The 17,081-nt window shown below is 43.6% G+C and overlaps 1 protein-coding gene across 1 annotated transcript in view; it reads right to left on the bottom strand.

The window, feature by feature from the left end:
* Positions 1-17,081, bottom strand: part of LOC126188520 (neuroendocrine convertase 2) — a 1,507,992-nt gene that overhangs the window by 189,858 nt on the left and 1,301,053 nt on the right. The window contains exons 9-10 of the mRNA XM_049930122.1: positions 14,369-14,469; positions 7,804-8,037 (exon numbers count right to left, since the gene is read on the bottom strand). Coding sequence (XP_049786079.1) covers positions 7,804-8,037; positions 14,369-14,469 — 335 coding nt within the window. The remainder of the gene's footprint in view (positions 1-7,803; positions 8,038-14,368; positions 14,470-17,081) is intronic.

Here is a 17,081-nt window from a genome sequence, read left to right as displayed (position 1 = left end):
AGAAAATCTCCGACCAAGCCGGAAATCGAACCCGGGCCCCTTGGCGTGACAGAGCGCCGCGCTGACCACTCAGCTATCCGGGCGGACAACATGGAACTACGAGGGCGGTAAGAAGGTAAGTCATCAGCGAAGATTTGAGTTCTGCCAGTGCATGGAACCCAAAGATAGCGTCAAATCGCGGACGCATAACATGCAGTTATAAGCAGGGTAATCTGATTTTACAAACCAGTGATTCAGGACTTTTCTCACCGTTTTTCTGAGGCAGTCTGTATTGAGGAAACACGAATATAATTAAGCTTGTGATTATAAGAAAACTGGAATACTACACATTATACGTTCTTCTACGAAATTTCCGTGTCAAATGTTCTTAGCATTCGCCCATATAAATGTTAGACAAGCCGAATATATCACCACGAAATCTTGAAACACAGGTTTTCCATACGCATATCAGAAGCATAGTACATTTTATTAGAAACTCTAACGCATTATTTACGGATTTCATGCATTAAGATGTACTTTTGTCAGAAAAGTAATTGGCCTTTTAAATCAAAGGCACCTTATTAAAGGCATCACAAAAAATTTGAAATTTTTGTTCCTACTCACTTGTAATTAAATTAGTTGCTTTAGCTTTGACCTGTGTTCCTGTGCAGTTCATATTTTTAATCGTAAAACGTTACACCCATGATTTCCACCTAATACGGAATTAGTAGAGCGCGCTGGAATTTGAATCAGACGGAACTACGTATGTGCAATAGGCCTGACACTACAGTCGTCACTGCTTGGTGTTGTGTTTCAGTTCGGTGATAAGTAACTGATAGCACACGGTACCATTTGTACAGAACTCCTATCGCCATTGTATAACTCCAGATCTGCCACAAGTAGTTGTGTCGACGACGAGTTATTAACTGTCTGAGTCCATTAAGTACTACAAACACAAGCGATGCATCGATAGCAGGAGTAATATCGCCTATAATCGGTCGCTCTCGTCCATCCTGCCGCATACGAGCAGTTTGCCAACTGATTTAAACCCATATCTCGAACGCCATTTCATCTGCAAGTTCTTTTTATTTGGCAAAACTGAATAAGTCGACTAATATTCGTAAAAAAACAGTATCTGATATTGATTAAACTTGTTTTGGGAGATTTTTCTTTGAAAATGTAACGCATCTACTAGGCAAGAATTTAGACAACAATTATTTCCTACTTATAGAAAAAAGTGAAAGATTCTTTATATTTGGGATTTTCTTCAATCGGTTCACTAGTAGATATTTTTGGAAAGAAATTATCTTTTTTCTGATTTCTTTTTCTTACCTCACGTTTTACTACGATCAAATAATTTTTGTGTTATTGCTGGAGGAATTCAGTTTTTCTTGAAAGTACATTCAACAGTAACACACTGGACTCGCATTCGACGCCGGCCGCGGTGGTCTACCGGTTCTAGGCACTCAGTCCGGAACCGCGCGACTGCTATGGTCGCAGGTTCGAATCCCGCCTCGGGCATGGATGTGTGTGATGTCCTTAGGTTAGTTAGGTTTAAGTAGTTCTAAGTTCTAGGGGACTGATGACCACAGATGTTAAGTCCCATAGTGCTCAGAGCCATTTGAACCATTTTTTGAACTCGCATTCGGGAGAACGGTGGTTTAAATTCCTGCCTGGCCATCTAAATTAACGATTTTGACGATTTCCCTAAATTGTTTAAAGTGGATGCCAGGATGATGCATTTGAAGGGGTACAGCCGGTTTACTTCTCTACGCCTTTCTCTTTTTGAACTTATGCTTCGTTTCTAATGATCCTTTCCTCCACGGGATGCTAAGCCATAATCATCCTTCCTTCCTGCCTTTGAAAATACATACATTTCGATTATGACGATTTTTCTAATAATTTTCCTATTCAATCCGTATAGACATTTAACCCTGTAATCATCGAAGTCCTTTGTGCTTATTTTACGTGACAATCTAATTCTATTTGTAGCCTGAGTTTAGGAGGATTTAATCTACTTACAGAAAATAATTTCTAGAACAACTCTTTTTCAGAGTAGTTAACCTATATCTGCGTTACAGAATATATCTTTCATTCCCGCCAAATGAGTTGTGTAGATCCTTCCAGTCGGCATTTCGCAAACATTCTAAAGCCCTCAATTCCTTGCAAGCCTTGGAAATTTGCTTATGTCTAGTCTTTTTCGTTCTATAGATCTAATCAACTGAGTTGAAGTCCTAATTCAGAGTGATTTGTGACCTGAGCAAAGAAGGTAAATGATTCACTTATCTTTATCTCTGAAGAATTTGCAGAATCCACTGTGACTTTCCAGGGAAAGTTTCCACTTGACTGATCGATTTTACTAAGTTGAAAGGGGTGGAGTATACAATCGTCCGTAGCTCTTTTTATGCATGAAATGATCTCACACAGTGATGTCTGGTAGAAAATGGGGGAAATTATATTTATGTTACCACACAGAGCAAGGTTTTTCCTGCCGTGTCACACCTCGTGGGATACTGAATCATTCGCTGCACGAGCAAGTGCCGCGGTGAATCTTGATTGGTAAAGCGAAGCATTTAAGCTCTACACTCTTCAGACTGAGCTGTCTAATAAACAAATAAATGAACGCAATAGAAGCGCTAAGATACGGTAGAGACACCATATGGATACTCTCTGAGGGGATGGAAAATGAAGTAAATTTGCATGACAATTAACTTGCATTCATAAACCTTACTACATAGTTCTGAAACTACACATTTGATGCAACATGACCACGAGACTGATTTTCTTATTTAACTTTAGTCCCTCATTATCAACAGGGGGAATGAACATCGGTGAGAGTTCAGTGTGAAAAGGCTAATATTACGCATGTGATATATTATCTGGTTAGAAATAGGATTACGGACATGCATACGAGCAAGGGATTCGTGCAGATAGAAATTAGAAAGGGGAGGCACTGTAATTTCACTCACAAGGGGAGGCCGCCAATTGTGAAATTCAGATTCGATTCATACTGCGCATAATAAAAGCTCATGGCCAGAGGTGTAATGTGGCAAAGCACCAAGATGCACTTCTCAGCCGTTGTCGAGAAAATCGACAGTTAAAAGAAACCGTTGCGGTGAAATACTCTCTACGATTAATTATTTTCTACAGCGTCGTGGCGCAGCGGTAAGCATTGGAGTTCGTAATCCGAAGGTCGCCGGATCGAATCTCGCGCCATGCAATTTTTTTATTGTTATATATATATATATATATATATATATATATATATATATATATATATAAACTATTAATGAATTGCTTATGCATGTTGGTGAAAGCGGATCGCTCTCCAACTGTAACGCCTCCATTTTCCCGTTTGTTTAACAGGGTGTACCAAAGCTCTCCCGTCCGCACTGATTTTCGACGATGTTATAAGTTGCGCTAGGGACCGCATCTACCTTCTTTCGAAGTTAGCAGGCAACTACGCTGTTATGCGGCGGCTCGTTTCGGCCCATTCAACATCTGTCCTTCAAGTGTAACGAGCGAGTAACGGAGTTTATATTTCATACCTGCCACAGCAAGTTTGTGTTCGTGGGGTCTCTATTCTAATTCGAACGTTTGACTTACGCTATACGTATTCGTTTCGGAATATCGTTTCTACGTCTTCCGTTGACTATATGTGGTTAACATTATGAAGACAATTAATAACATTTGTGAAATACAACTTTGTTTGCGGAAAACATAATGCTGTTCGAAGTCGCCCGTTTTTCCACGACAAACGACTTTCAACAACTTATTATATGAATAATTGTTGCAACTGATTGCCAGGAATTATATATTTGGATTACAAAAAACAAATACTAATAAAAAAAGAAGGTTGAATGGCGCGAGATTCGATCCGGCGACCTTCGGATTACGAACCCGAGCGCTTACCGCTGCACCACGACGCTGTAGAAAATTACTAATCGTAGAGAGTATTTCACCGCAACGGTTTCTTTTAACTGTCGATTTTCTCGACAACGGCTGAGAAGTGCATCTTGGTGCTTTGCCACATTACACCTCTGGCCATGAGCTTTTATTATGCGCAGTATGAATCGAATCTGACTTTCACAATTGGCGGCCTCCCCTTGTCAGATAGGTTGTAGTGATACGTATAGCATGACTTACTTATTTATTGCAATAAAACTTGGCATTTTCTCTGAGTAAGCATGATACTAAAGAAATGATGGCCGTATGCGAAAGTAAGTCCATTCGTCTCGTTTTTTGCGGCAGAGTCACAATTTTTTTCCAAAATGTCACGCTGTGCCCAAAAGGTTTTGGGAGACGTGCATGCGTCCAGCTTTTTTTATGATTTCGCTTGGCTAAAGGATTTTAGGTTAGAAATTTAGTGCGCAAGTATATACGCTAGGAAGCGTCTCTTGTAGAACTTTCTCTAGAGCTCTGTTTATTTACTGTTAATATTTTGCACCGGTGGTAGTACTGATTCAGGTCAAGTTGTGTTTTCGATTGGCTTAGACGTCAAGAATTTCCGCTGTGATGAGCAGCCTGAGTAGGTTGTAGTAGGTACGTGACAATTTTAAATCTATACAATCACTGTTTCAGCATGCCAAAACGAAAGTATAATTTTAATAGAAATACAAAAAGTGAGTTTCCTTTTAACAGCGGTAGTAGAGAAACTGTTAAATATACGTGTGTTTTCCTTAGTGAACTCTTTGTGGTTAGATAAAATAAGATAAAAATAAAATACAATTTCTCATAGTCAAAACACAATTTTTGTGTTCACATTTACGACAAAATATCAAAAGAAAATGCACTTGTTGATGAATTACATAAAAGTGAAAAGTACGAAGACAGAGCAGGAAAATAACTGTAGAAACTCATTTGGGATCATTTGACTGCGTGATGCAAAGACGAACTTCTATGTCAGTTACATTTTATCAGTGCAACTTGTGTCCGGTTTTTATCCCTTAATTGCCATAGATTTTTTTCTGAACTTTTTAAAGTGATCCGTTTTTTAATGAAAATGAAATGGACACCCTAGTCTGCAACCGCATGGCGTCCGATATCGTACTGAAATGAATCAGTCCCTTTAATCAGCATTGTTTCCATAATACTGGAAACTAATGCTTCGCATTTCTAGCTACGCTTGGTAGTCTAAAGGAAGGAATCAGTTCAAGACTCGTCACTGTGTTCGTAGTCCTACAACCTGAATGGTTTGGGAGCTGATGCAATGCTCTAAGTGCAAGATCTTAAACTCCCAATGAAAAGAGTTAAACTTCACACGAAATATCCAACAAAAATCAAGTAAATCACTCTCTACTCCTAGTGGTTCTGAGGGCATCAGTTTTGAACGTGAACTAAATTATAAGTTTCAACCCGAGTCAAAACCTAACACTGTGTAGTAGCAGAACGTGTTTTTCCACCGATTTCTGGAGCCAGAGTGCCCTCCGCCCGAAGATTCACGAACCTCCTCTGCAAGCAGCGTTCAAAGCGAATTCTTTATTTAGGGGCGGCTTCCATCCACGTTCAGAGCAAATTCTTTATTTAGGGGCGGCCTCCAACCAATCCGCTGCGCTCACTAAGCCAACCACAGATGCTGAAATAGCGTGGGCAGTCGTTGGCTCCAGTTCTTTCATAACAGAGAGGAAGTTTCAGAATGAACTACACTCATGCACATAAATTAAGGATAATGGTGATACATGGTGAAACAACGCTCTGGTGGGCGGTTTGCGGGTTTAAATCACCTCGGGGTATGACGTTGCGGTGCATTTGACCTGCGGTCGTCGCACGGTGGCGCTGGGAGCAGTTCACATGTGCAGAGGTGTTTTGGTGCATGTCGGAGTACGGTGCAGCGAGTAAGTGAGCAGACGTTTTCAGACTTGCTAATGGTGACTGTGTGTTGAAAATGGTTCAAAGAACACATATTGAAGAATTTATGAGGGGTGGAATACAAGGGTGACTGGAGGCTGGTCAAACACAGCAGGTCATAGGACGGGCCCTCCGTGTGCTACAAAGTGTGATCTCAAGAATATGGCAACGATTCCAACAGACAGGAAACGTGTCCAGGTGCTACAGTACGGGACGTCCACAGTGTACAACACCACAAGAAGACCGATATCTCACCATCAGTGCCCGCAGACGACCACGGAGTACTGCAGGTAGCCTTGCTCGGGACCTTACCGCAGCCACTGGAACAGTTGTCTCCAGACATATAGTCTACAGACAACTGAACAGACATGGTTTATTCGCCCCGAGACCTGCAATGCGCATTCCACTGACCCCTGGTCACAAGTGAGCCTGTAAAGCCCTGTGTCAAGAACACAGTACATGGTCATTGGAACAGTGGTCCCAGGTGATGTTCACGGACGAGTCCAGCGATAGTCTGAACAGTGACTGTCGCCGGGTTTTCATCTGGAGTGAACGAAGAAGCAGGTACCAACCCCTTAATGTCCTTGAAAGGGACCTGTATGGAGGTCGTGGTTTGATGGTGTGGGGTGGAATTATGATTGGTGCACGTACACACCTGCATATCTTTGACATAGGAACTGTAACAGTTCAGGTGTATCGGGACGTCATTTTGCACCAATAAGTCCGCCTTCTCAGGGGTGCAGTGGCTCCCAACTTCCTCCTGATGGATGATAACGCACGGCCGCACAGAGCTGCCATGGAGGAGTACCTTGAAACAGAAGATATCAGGCGAATGGAGTGGCCTGCCTATTCTCCAGATCTAAACCCCATCGAGCACGTCTCGGATGGTCTCGGTCAATGTATCGCTGCACATCTGCAAACCCCTACGACACTTCAGGAGCTCCGACAGGCACTGGTGCAAGAATTGGAGACTATACCCCAGCAGCTGCTCGACCAGCTGATCCTGAGTATGCCAACCCGTTGTGTGGCCTGTGTACATGTGCATGGTGATCATATCCCAAATTGATGTCAGGGTAAATGTGCAGGAAACAGTGGCGTTTTCTAGCATATGTGCTTTCGGACGGTTTTCTCAACCAATACCGTGGACTTACAGATCTGTGTCGTGTGTGTTCCCTATGTGCCTATGCTATTAGCGCCAGTTTTTTTTTTGTAGTGCCACGTTGTATGGCAGCACATTCTGAAAGTATCCTTAATTTATGAGCATGAGTGAAGAAGGCTCTACACACGATCCGACAGGATAAGACCGAAAGACTTGATTTTAAAAACGGCTGGATGGTACGCTTCCGCTGTTGAGAATTGCATCCACCATCCGTTTTTAAAAAACGGTCGGTGACTTCAGCGTGGTGCCACATATGGTACTGGATTGTTCGGATCCATGGAAGATAGCCGGTAGAGTGTCTCCAAAGCAACCGAATAGCTGTTGAATTCCCCATTATTTTACTCGCATTCGGGAGGACGACGGTTCAATCCCGCGTCCGGCCATCCTGATTTAGGTTTTCCGTGATTTCCCTAAATCGCTCCAGGCAAATGCCGGGATGGTTCCTTTGAAACGGCACGGCCGGCTTCCTTCCCTGTCCTTCCCTAATCCGATGAGACCGATGACCTCGCTGTCTGGTCTCCTCCCCCAAACAATCCATCAATCCCATTATTTTATTGGTTGTTGTCATTTTTGGTTGATAGGTGTTACTGTACTAGAACTCCCATTATGTTATTGGTTGTTAGCGGTTTTGGTTGGTAGTTGTCATTGTGCTAGAACCGTACATTTATTCACCATTGTCCAACTGCTCAGTCTCTAAACAATGGAAAAATAACACTTTTAAAACGTACATGTTTGGCTGAAATGCGGGTTGCATCCCGCTGCCAGCCCGCCCCGTGCTGGAGGATTGTAAAGACAGTAAGGAAGGCGGCGAGACTCACTGCGCTTCGTTGACGGACCCGCCCTCGCAGTGGAACCTGGCGGGCACGGTGCGCCACTGCTTGGCCAGCGCCACCATGGCGCCAGCGTCCAGCACGCCGAAGCCGAAGAGGTGGTTGAACTCGAGGCCCACGCCGTTCATCGTCCAGTGGAAGCGCCGCTTCGCGTCGAACAGCGAGTTGCGCTTCGACGTGAGCACCGTCAGGTGCTGGATGTCCCGCCACGTCAGCTGCGGGCTGCGGAAAAAAACAACGCCACCGGGTTGACTGCCTGCTGGCGTTTGAAATAGATGGTGGTGGTGGTGGTTGTTGGGATGTTTAAGGGGGACTATTGAAATAGATGTCACAGATCTGTTGCAGGGAAGCTGAATGTTTCTCGTCGGCTGCAACTAGCGTATTCCTGAAATCTTGTGTTAATAATAGCGTGCAAAGTAGTACAGTTAACAACTACATCGTGCTGCCACAATCAAGAAGAGACTCTGTGCCGACACGACGCTAGCAAGGCTGGTCTCGCGTCGGGGCACCCACATCTACATCTACATCTACATGATTACTCTGCAATTCACATTTAAGTGCTTGGCAGAGGGTTCATCGAACCACAATCATACTATCTCCCTACCATTCCAGTCCCGAACAGCGCGCGGGAAAAACGAACACCTAAACCTTTCTGTTCGAGCTCTGATTTCTCTTATTTTATTTTGATGATCATTCCTACCTATGTAGGTTGGGCTCAACAAAATATTTTCGCACTCGGAAGAGAAATTTGGTGACTGAAATTTCGTAAATAGATCTCGCCGCGACGAAAAACGTCTTTGCTTTAATGACTTCCATCCCAACTCGCGTATCATATCTGCCACACTCTCCCCCCTATTACGTGATAATACAAAACGAGCTGCCCTTTTTTGCACCCTTTCGATGTCCTACGTCAATCCCACCTGGTAAGGATCCCACACCGCGCAGCAATATTCTAACAGACGACGAACGAGTGTAGTGTAAGCTGTCTCTTTAGAGGACTTGTTGCATCTTCTAAGTGTCCTGCCAATGAAATGCAACCTTTGGCTCGCCTTCCCCACAATATTATCTATGTGGTCTTTCTAACTGAAGTTATTCGTAATTTTTACACCCATGTACTTAGTTGAATTGACAGCCTTGAGAATTGTACTATTTATCGAGTAATTGAATTCCAACGGATTTCTTTTGGAACTCATGTGGATCACCTCACACTTTTCGTTATTTAGCGTCAACTGCCACCTGCCACACCATACAGCAATCTTTTCTAAATCGCTTTGCAACTGATACTGGTCTTCGGATGACCTTACTAGACGGTAAATTACAGCATCATCTGCGAACAACGTAAGAGAACTGCTCAGATTGTCACCCAGGTCATTTATATAGATCAGGAACAGCAGAGGTCCCAGGACGCTTCCCTGTGGAACACCTGATATCCAATATAATTAATAATCACTACATATCACTGCAGCTTCCTGACACAATTTTAATGACTGACTCACTGCTGAACTTATCAGACTATCAGTATTATTTTGAAGTTACATAATATTAAATGCGAATATACCTCTGATTAAAAATTCAGAGAGAAAATCGTGTAACAAATATGATTCCTGACATTGAGAGTTTACGGTTAAGCTTTCGACATACCCTTGTGAATGTCAGCGTGTTCAGCATCGCTTGGCCTCGTCGATAGGTTTCTCCCCAAGAGCGCACATGCCTTACATGAAATGATGACGAGCAACTGCTAATCAATGAAACAGGGGTGGCCCTAGAAAACATGAGACCTGGGTGCTGTAACAAACAGAGTGTTCGTAACTACGAAATGAAACACTGATATACATGTATCCCTGCTTATTACAATACTAGCTGTTCCCAGCCATGTGTTAAGATGGCTCAGTCTGCTTAAACAGAAAAGAAAGAAAAGAGCAGCCATACGTTTCTAATATCAACGGAAGTCGGTCATAAATCCCAGTCTACTTCTCCCCCCTCTATGTGTTTATCTCCACCTGCCCTCTCTTTGTCCCCCCCCCCCCCCTCACCTCTCTCTATCCATCACCTCCTCCCCCTCTCTCTATCCATCTCCTCCTTTCTGCTTTCTATGTCCATATCCTCTCAGCCCACTGGGCATCTCCCATTCTTCTCTCTTTGACTTGAGCCTTGTTTATTCTTTTTTCAAATTTGGATTCTATAGCAGTATTAATCATAAGCCAATAAGCCATAAATGCAGATCTCTTGTTTGCTAACAACATTTAACTATTATTTATATTGCCAGTGTACTTCAAATTTTTACACCTTAATGTAATAAATATATGAGCACACATGCTACATATTTTTAATATATTTAATATAATTTTAATATATTTAATATATATTTAATATATGTAGCCTCTGTGCCCAAATGTTTATTACAGTAGCGTGTAAGAATTTCAAGTAAACTGATCAAGTGCTTTTTGAGATTTTCGGTAAAAAAGTTTCCACTATTTATTTTACATATGTATTTATATATTACGTATATTAAAACTTATGTCCTATGTCCGTCCTAATGCTCATCAGAGTATTTTGTAACAGAAATAAATCGGTTAAGGACTTTACAAATTCTTTGATAGTAAATTTTCCCCTTCATATATTAAACATTGATTTACATATCACATACATTTAAAAAATACGTATGTAAAAAGAAGCACGTATTCGAATGCAACGTTGTGTCAAAATTTCGAAACAGTCGGTGCAGAGCTTTCAGAGATTTACAGTTTTCGAGAAACAAACATTTACATTTTTGTACAGATTTTCTCTATAATTATTACATTCATATTTATATATTATATGTCATGCTGCAATAGGTATATAAAAACAAGCATGTATTCAAATGTAACGTTATATCCGAATTTGAAAGTAACCGGTGAAGAACTTTCAGATATTTATGATTTTGAACAAAACATTTACATTTTTATATAGATTTTCTGTTTAATCATTATATTTATATTTACATATTACATGTCGCGCTCCAGTAGGAATATAAAAACACACGCGTAATTGAACGTAGCGTTATGTCAAAATTTGAACATTATTTGTGAAGAGCTTTCGGAGATTTAAAATACTGAACAAACAATTATTTTCATTTTTATTTACGTACATTGTCTGCTGAAATACTTGATTAACAAATTATTATTGGATCAGTTCGATGAGAAACAGTACAGACAAAGAGAAAACTGAAAGTTCTTGGCAGATTAAAACTGTGTGCCGCACCGATACTCGAACTCGGGATATTTGCCTGCACAAGCACATCGTGATCAGTCCGTAGAGTACCTACCCGCGAAAGGCGAAGGTCCCGAGTTCGAGTCTCAGTTTGGCACACAGTTTTATTCTGCTAGTAAGTTTCATATCAGTGCACACTCCACTGCTGAGTGAAAATTTCATTTTGGAATGAGAAAACTATTTATTAACTGTTAATAGGGGTCGCTATAAATCCAACAAGGGAAGAAACAAATCATCAAATAATAGATAATTCACATAGATACCACAACGTTGGAATCTGCACATGATTTACGGAGAGTTAAATCTGCAGTGATCGTGTCCGCCAAAATGAACGAAGAACTATACACGCAACTAACATTTCGGATTGATGACTTACAAGCCTGCAGACATTTTTGTAATAAACAAGTATGCATTTAGACCACTATTTCATTTCGTAGTTCGGTGAATCCTCTATTTGTTATCTTGTGTGAGTTAGAACAGCCAGGTGTCATGTTTGCTAGGGCCAGCCCTGTCTCATTAATTATTCGTTGTGCGACACATTCTTCATTAAAGGCATGTGAGTCCGCGGGGAGAGCGATCTATCAGCGAGGTCAACCGACGTGGACCATTCTAACGCGCACAGCGGAACGTCGAAGGCTTAGCTGTAACCTCAGAGCATACCGAGGACCAATATGCTAGAATCTAAATTCGAATGCAATCATTCTGAGAAGATTTGATTATCTGCTCAAGGTGGCGGCAACCGTTAAATATACGTAGACCAAAAGTTAACAGCTCTGCTTCTTCTTCACCGTGGAAGCGCTGTGCTACAAAAAATACTGTAGGTTGATAGTTGCAGTCAAGGCAAAGTGGGCAACCTCTGTGAACGAAAGAAGTTGTCTGTTCTCTAACTACCATCAGGCTGTTCTTGACCACTGCCCCTCCCACAAATTGCTTCTAGCCTTTTTTTTTTTTTTTTTTCTTTGTAGGTCGGAAGAATATGGGCTTGGAGACGTTCTGAAGTCATAAAATCGAAGAGCACAGACGCTCGAATCCGAAATTGCCAGCTTCTCTTCGGATCAGCGCTAGCAGGAAGACGACTCGGACGCATACGATATACTCTCGGCACAGTCCGCCAGTGATGTACCGGGTGATCAAAAAGCCAGTATAAATTGAAAACTTAATAAACCACGGTATAATGTAGATAGAGAGGTAAAAATTGACACACATGCTTCGAATGACATGGAGTTTTATTAGCGCAAAAAAAAAAAAATACAAAGTTCAGAAAATGTCCGACAGATGGCGCTGGACAGCAAAACGTCAGTGACGGCGCATGACAATCGTGAATAAAAGGAGCTGTCATGAGAGAGAGAATCAGATGCGCCAGCAGTCGCAGCATGTTGATGTTACCTGAAAAGGCGCTTTTAGTGCATCTGTATTATCATAATGGGGAATGTGCTAGTTCAGCGTTACGATCCTATCGCCATAGGAAGGGGATTCGCACGGGTAAAGGTCCGTTGACAAATGCAGCTGTGGCGAGAATGATTTCGAAGTTCGAAGTCACGGGTTGTTTAGACGATAGACCCGCAGTGGCCGTCCGAGCACAAGGCGTAATGCTGCTGAGACAGTTCAGGAAGAAATGGAGACTGTAGAGGATTCGTCTACGCACGGGGAAGTCAGCACTTGTGCAGTCGCACGTCGAACCGGCATTCCATACACTACTGTTTGGTTGGCACTTAGGCGTACCCTCCGATGCTATCCGTACAAAATCCATCGGCATCATGAACTATTATCTGGCGATTTAGTGAAGCGGAGGGCATTTGAGGTGTGGGCGTTTCAAAAGATGGCGGAAGATTACGATTGGTTGAGTAACGTGTTGTGGACCGACGAAGCTCATTTCACGCTCCGAGGGTCTGTCAAAGGCCACAACTGCAGAATTTTGGCTACCGAAAATCCTAGAACTGTCGTGGAAACTCCATTGCACGAAGAGAAAGTCACGGTATGGGTTGGATTTACCACATCTACTGTTATCGGGCCTTTTTTCTTCGAGGAAATGCATGATTCTGGTTTTGTAACTGGTACCGTGACGGGTGAGAGGTACGCCGATATGTTACAGAATCGCATCATCCCCAGCCTGGCTGATAAACACCTGCTGGAACGTACGATGTTTATGCAGGATGGCGCTCCACCCCATATTGCTAGACGCGTGAAAGATCTCTTGCGCGCGTCGTTTGGTGATGATCGTGTGCTCAGCCGCCACTTTCGTCATGCTTGTCCTCCCAGGTCCCCAGACCTCAGTCCGTGCGATTATTGGCTTTGGGGTTACCTGAAGTCGCAAGTGTATCGTGATCGACCGACATCTCTAGAGATACTGAACGACAACATCCGACGTCAATGCCTCACCATAACTCCGGACATGCTTTACAGTGCTGTTCACAACATTATTCCTCGACTACAGCTATTGTCGAGGAATGATGGTGGACATATTAGGCATTTCTGTAAAGAACATCATCTTTGCTTTGTCTTGCTTTGTTATGCTAATTATTGCTATTCTGATCAGATGAAGCGCCATCTGTCGGACATTTTTGAACTTTTGTATTTATTTGGTTCTAATAAAAACCCATGTCATTCCAAGCATGTGTGTCAATTTGTACCTCTCTATCTACACTGTTCCGTGATTTATTCAGTTTTCAAATTTATACTGACTTTTTGATCACCCAGCATGTAACGAAAAGGTTGCAGAGGACGGAAATTCGATTTTTCAGAAGCAAGTTGTAAAAGAAGATACAGAAAAGAAACGCAGGAATAAGGGAGTAGGTAGAAAGTATAACGAATGTACCTACATCTTACGAACCGAATGTATAATTCAGTTAGATAGAACGGATCAGACTCGTGTTTCGAAAATGACATACACCTACCAGCCAAGAGGTTGCTGCCCACTCGGAGGGCAAAGGACAGATAGGGAATCTGTTAGTAGAAGTAATAGTTCGTAGGGGGCCGCACTGTCTCATGCATGAGGAAAGAAGAAATACATGAGGAAAATTTGGCAAGGATATGGAAGGAAGCCTGTTCAAAACATCTGTCTTAGATCTGAAGCAAATAGTTTAGGGTAACCATAAGAACCTAAAAGCATTGTTGTTTGTATCAGCACCGGATCAATATGAGCAGTGTTTTATAAAAACTGCGCCACTTCTCACAGGTAATGGCAACGGAGAATAGGTTTTTACATATATTGCTGTAACGTACAACAAAGCAGGGAGAGAAATTTCATTTGATTAAGAGCATTGAGGTGAGATTCGTGTAGGTTAGTGTAGTGTAGTGTACTCACTTGGCTTCCAGCGCCAGCGCGAAGACGCCTGCCGCTTCCGGAGCGGCCGCTGACGTGCCAGAGTGCGTCGTCGTGCACTTCCCGTACAGGTCCGTCGTCGCCTGGAACACACGTTGCACACTTTCACCTGGTGCATATGCTGTTAACTCTAGTCTCTACAGTACAGCCAGACGCTTAGGGGAGAAAGTTCTCCTTTCTTCCATTACGTGTGTATTGTATTAACGACGGTGAGGCTTCGTCCGGCCGTAGCCCTCAGTGGTACACAACCCCACAACAGGCCCAGCAGTCCACCCACCCCACCGCCGCCCCATACCGAACCCTGGGAACGTCTCGTACCAGACGAGTGTACTCCAAATGTTTTCATGGTAGAGTAATTATGATTGGAGATTGTGTCTGCGCAGCAATCGCCGACATAGTGTAACTGTGGCGGAATAAGGGGAGCTAGCCCGCATTCGCCAAGGCAGATGGGAAACCTCCTAAAAACCATCCACAGGCTGGCCGGCACACCGGACCTCAACACTAATCCGCCGGGCGGATTCGTGCCGGGGGCCGGCACGCGTTCCCACTCGGGAAGCAGGGTGTTGGACCGCGGGGCTAGCCGGCCGGGTTCCATTACGTGTGCTGCCTCTGTTATACGTTTACAATATTGTCAAAGAGCACGCTGTGTGACGATGAGAAGATGCGAAATTTTACAAACAGATGTAGGTCTCGAGAGGACACTGAAGATAGGGTGCGCGCACTCGCGCGATTGTGTGTGTGTGTGTAATTCTGAGCTCAATGCGGTACGGAGTGCTGCGTTGATGTACTGGACAGTTACCTCATAAGTTGTCGAAATTAATTCAAGGTGTGAGGGCATGGCCGACCGTTGTGGCCGAGCTGTTCTAGGTGCTTCAGTCCGGAACCGCGCGACCCCTGTATATACAGGGTGAGTCACCTAACGTTACCGCTGGATATATTTCGTAAACCACATCAAATACTGACGAACCGATTCCACAGACCGAACGTGAGGAGAGGGGCTAGTGTAATTGTTTAATACAAACCATACAAAAATGCATGGAAGTATGTTTTTAACAAAAACCTACGTTTCTTTAAATGGAACCACGTTAGTTTTGTTAGCACATCTGAACATATAAACAAATACGTAATCAGTGCCGTTTGTTGCATTGTAAAATGTTAATTACATCCGGAGATATTGTAACCTAAAGTTGACGCTTGAAACCTCCGACTTTCAGTTGCGTGTTGTAACAAACACGGGCCACGGTCGGCGAGCAGCATCTGCAGGGACATATTAACGATGACGACCGTGTTTACGAGTGTGGCTGTAGTGCACTGTTGTGGTTTGGTCTAGCTGTCGCAGTGTCCGCATGTAGCGCTTGCTGGTATTGTTGTTCTGCATTCGTCTTCGCACGCAGACCAACTGTAATACACCGTGTTACCAGACGTCTGTGATAGTGTAGTGTTGTAGGAACTGTGACCATGGCGTATTCGAACTCTGAAAAGGCGGAGATGATACTCATCTATCGCGAGTGTCGACGAAATGCAGCTGAAGCCTGCAGGGTGCATTCAGAACAGTACCCGGACAGAGAACATCCAACGTGCCGCACATTGCAAAACATCTACCGCCAACTGTATGCAACAAGTATGGTCGTAGCACGCAAACGGGTCCGTAACAGGCCCGTCACAGGAGAAGCGGGTGCAGTTGGTGTGTTAGCTGCTGTTGCCATGAACCCACACATGAGTACACGGGACATTGCGAGAGCCGGTGGACTGAGTCAAAGTAGTGTCATGCGCATACTGCATCGTCACCGCTTTCACCCGTTTCATGTGTCGCTACATCAGCAATTACATGGTGAATACTTTAATCATCGAGTGCAATTCTGTGAATGGGCATTAACAGAGAATGCGTTGCAGTTCTACCTGTTTACCGATGAAGCGGGTTTCAAAAACCACGGGGCAGTGAATCTACGGAACATGCATTACTGGTCCGTGGACAATCCTCGCTGGCTCAGACAGGTAGAGCGACAGCGAGCGTCGACTGTAAATGTATGGTGCGAAATCATTGGCGACCACCTCATTGGTCCTCACTTCATTGCAGGGGCCCAAACAGCTGCAACATGCATCGCGTTTCTACAGAATGATCTGCCAACGTTGCTCGAAAATTTCCCACTGGAAACGCGTCGACGTATGTGGTATTAGCATGATGGTGCACCTGCACATTCTGCAATTAACACTAGGCTGACCCTTGACAGGATGTTCGACGGGCGTTTCATAGGACGTGGAGGACGCATAAATTGGCCAGCCCGTTCTCCTGATCTTACACCTATGGACTTCTTTCTGTGGGGTACGTTAAAGGAGAATGTGTACCGTGATGTGCCTACAACCCCAGAGGATATGAAACAACGTATTGTGGCAGCCTGCGGCGACATTACACCAGATGTACTGCGGCGTGTACGACATTCATTACGCCAGAGATTGCAATTGTGTGCAGCAAATGATGGCCACCACATTGAACATCTATTGGCCTGACATGTCGGGACACACTCTATTCCACTCCGTAACTGAAAACGGAAACCACGTGTGTACGTGTACCTCAACCCTCATGGTAATGTACATGTGCGTCAGTGAAAACGACCAATAAAAAGGTGTTAGCATGTGGACGTAATGTGCTGTTCCAGTCTCTTCTGTACCTAAGGTCCATCACCGTTCCCTTTGG

Source organism: Schistocerca cancellata, chromosome 5 (assembly GCF_023864275.1).
Source record: "Schistocerca cancellata isolate TAMUIC-IGC-003103 chromosome 5, iqSchCanc2.1, whole genome shotgun sequence".
NCBI lineage: Eukaryota > Metazoa > Arthropoda > Insecta > Orthoptera > Acrididae > Schistocerca > Schistocerca cancellata.
This window is presented reverse-complemented; position numbering and strand designations above follow the sequence as displayed.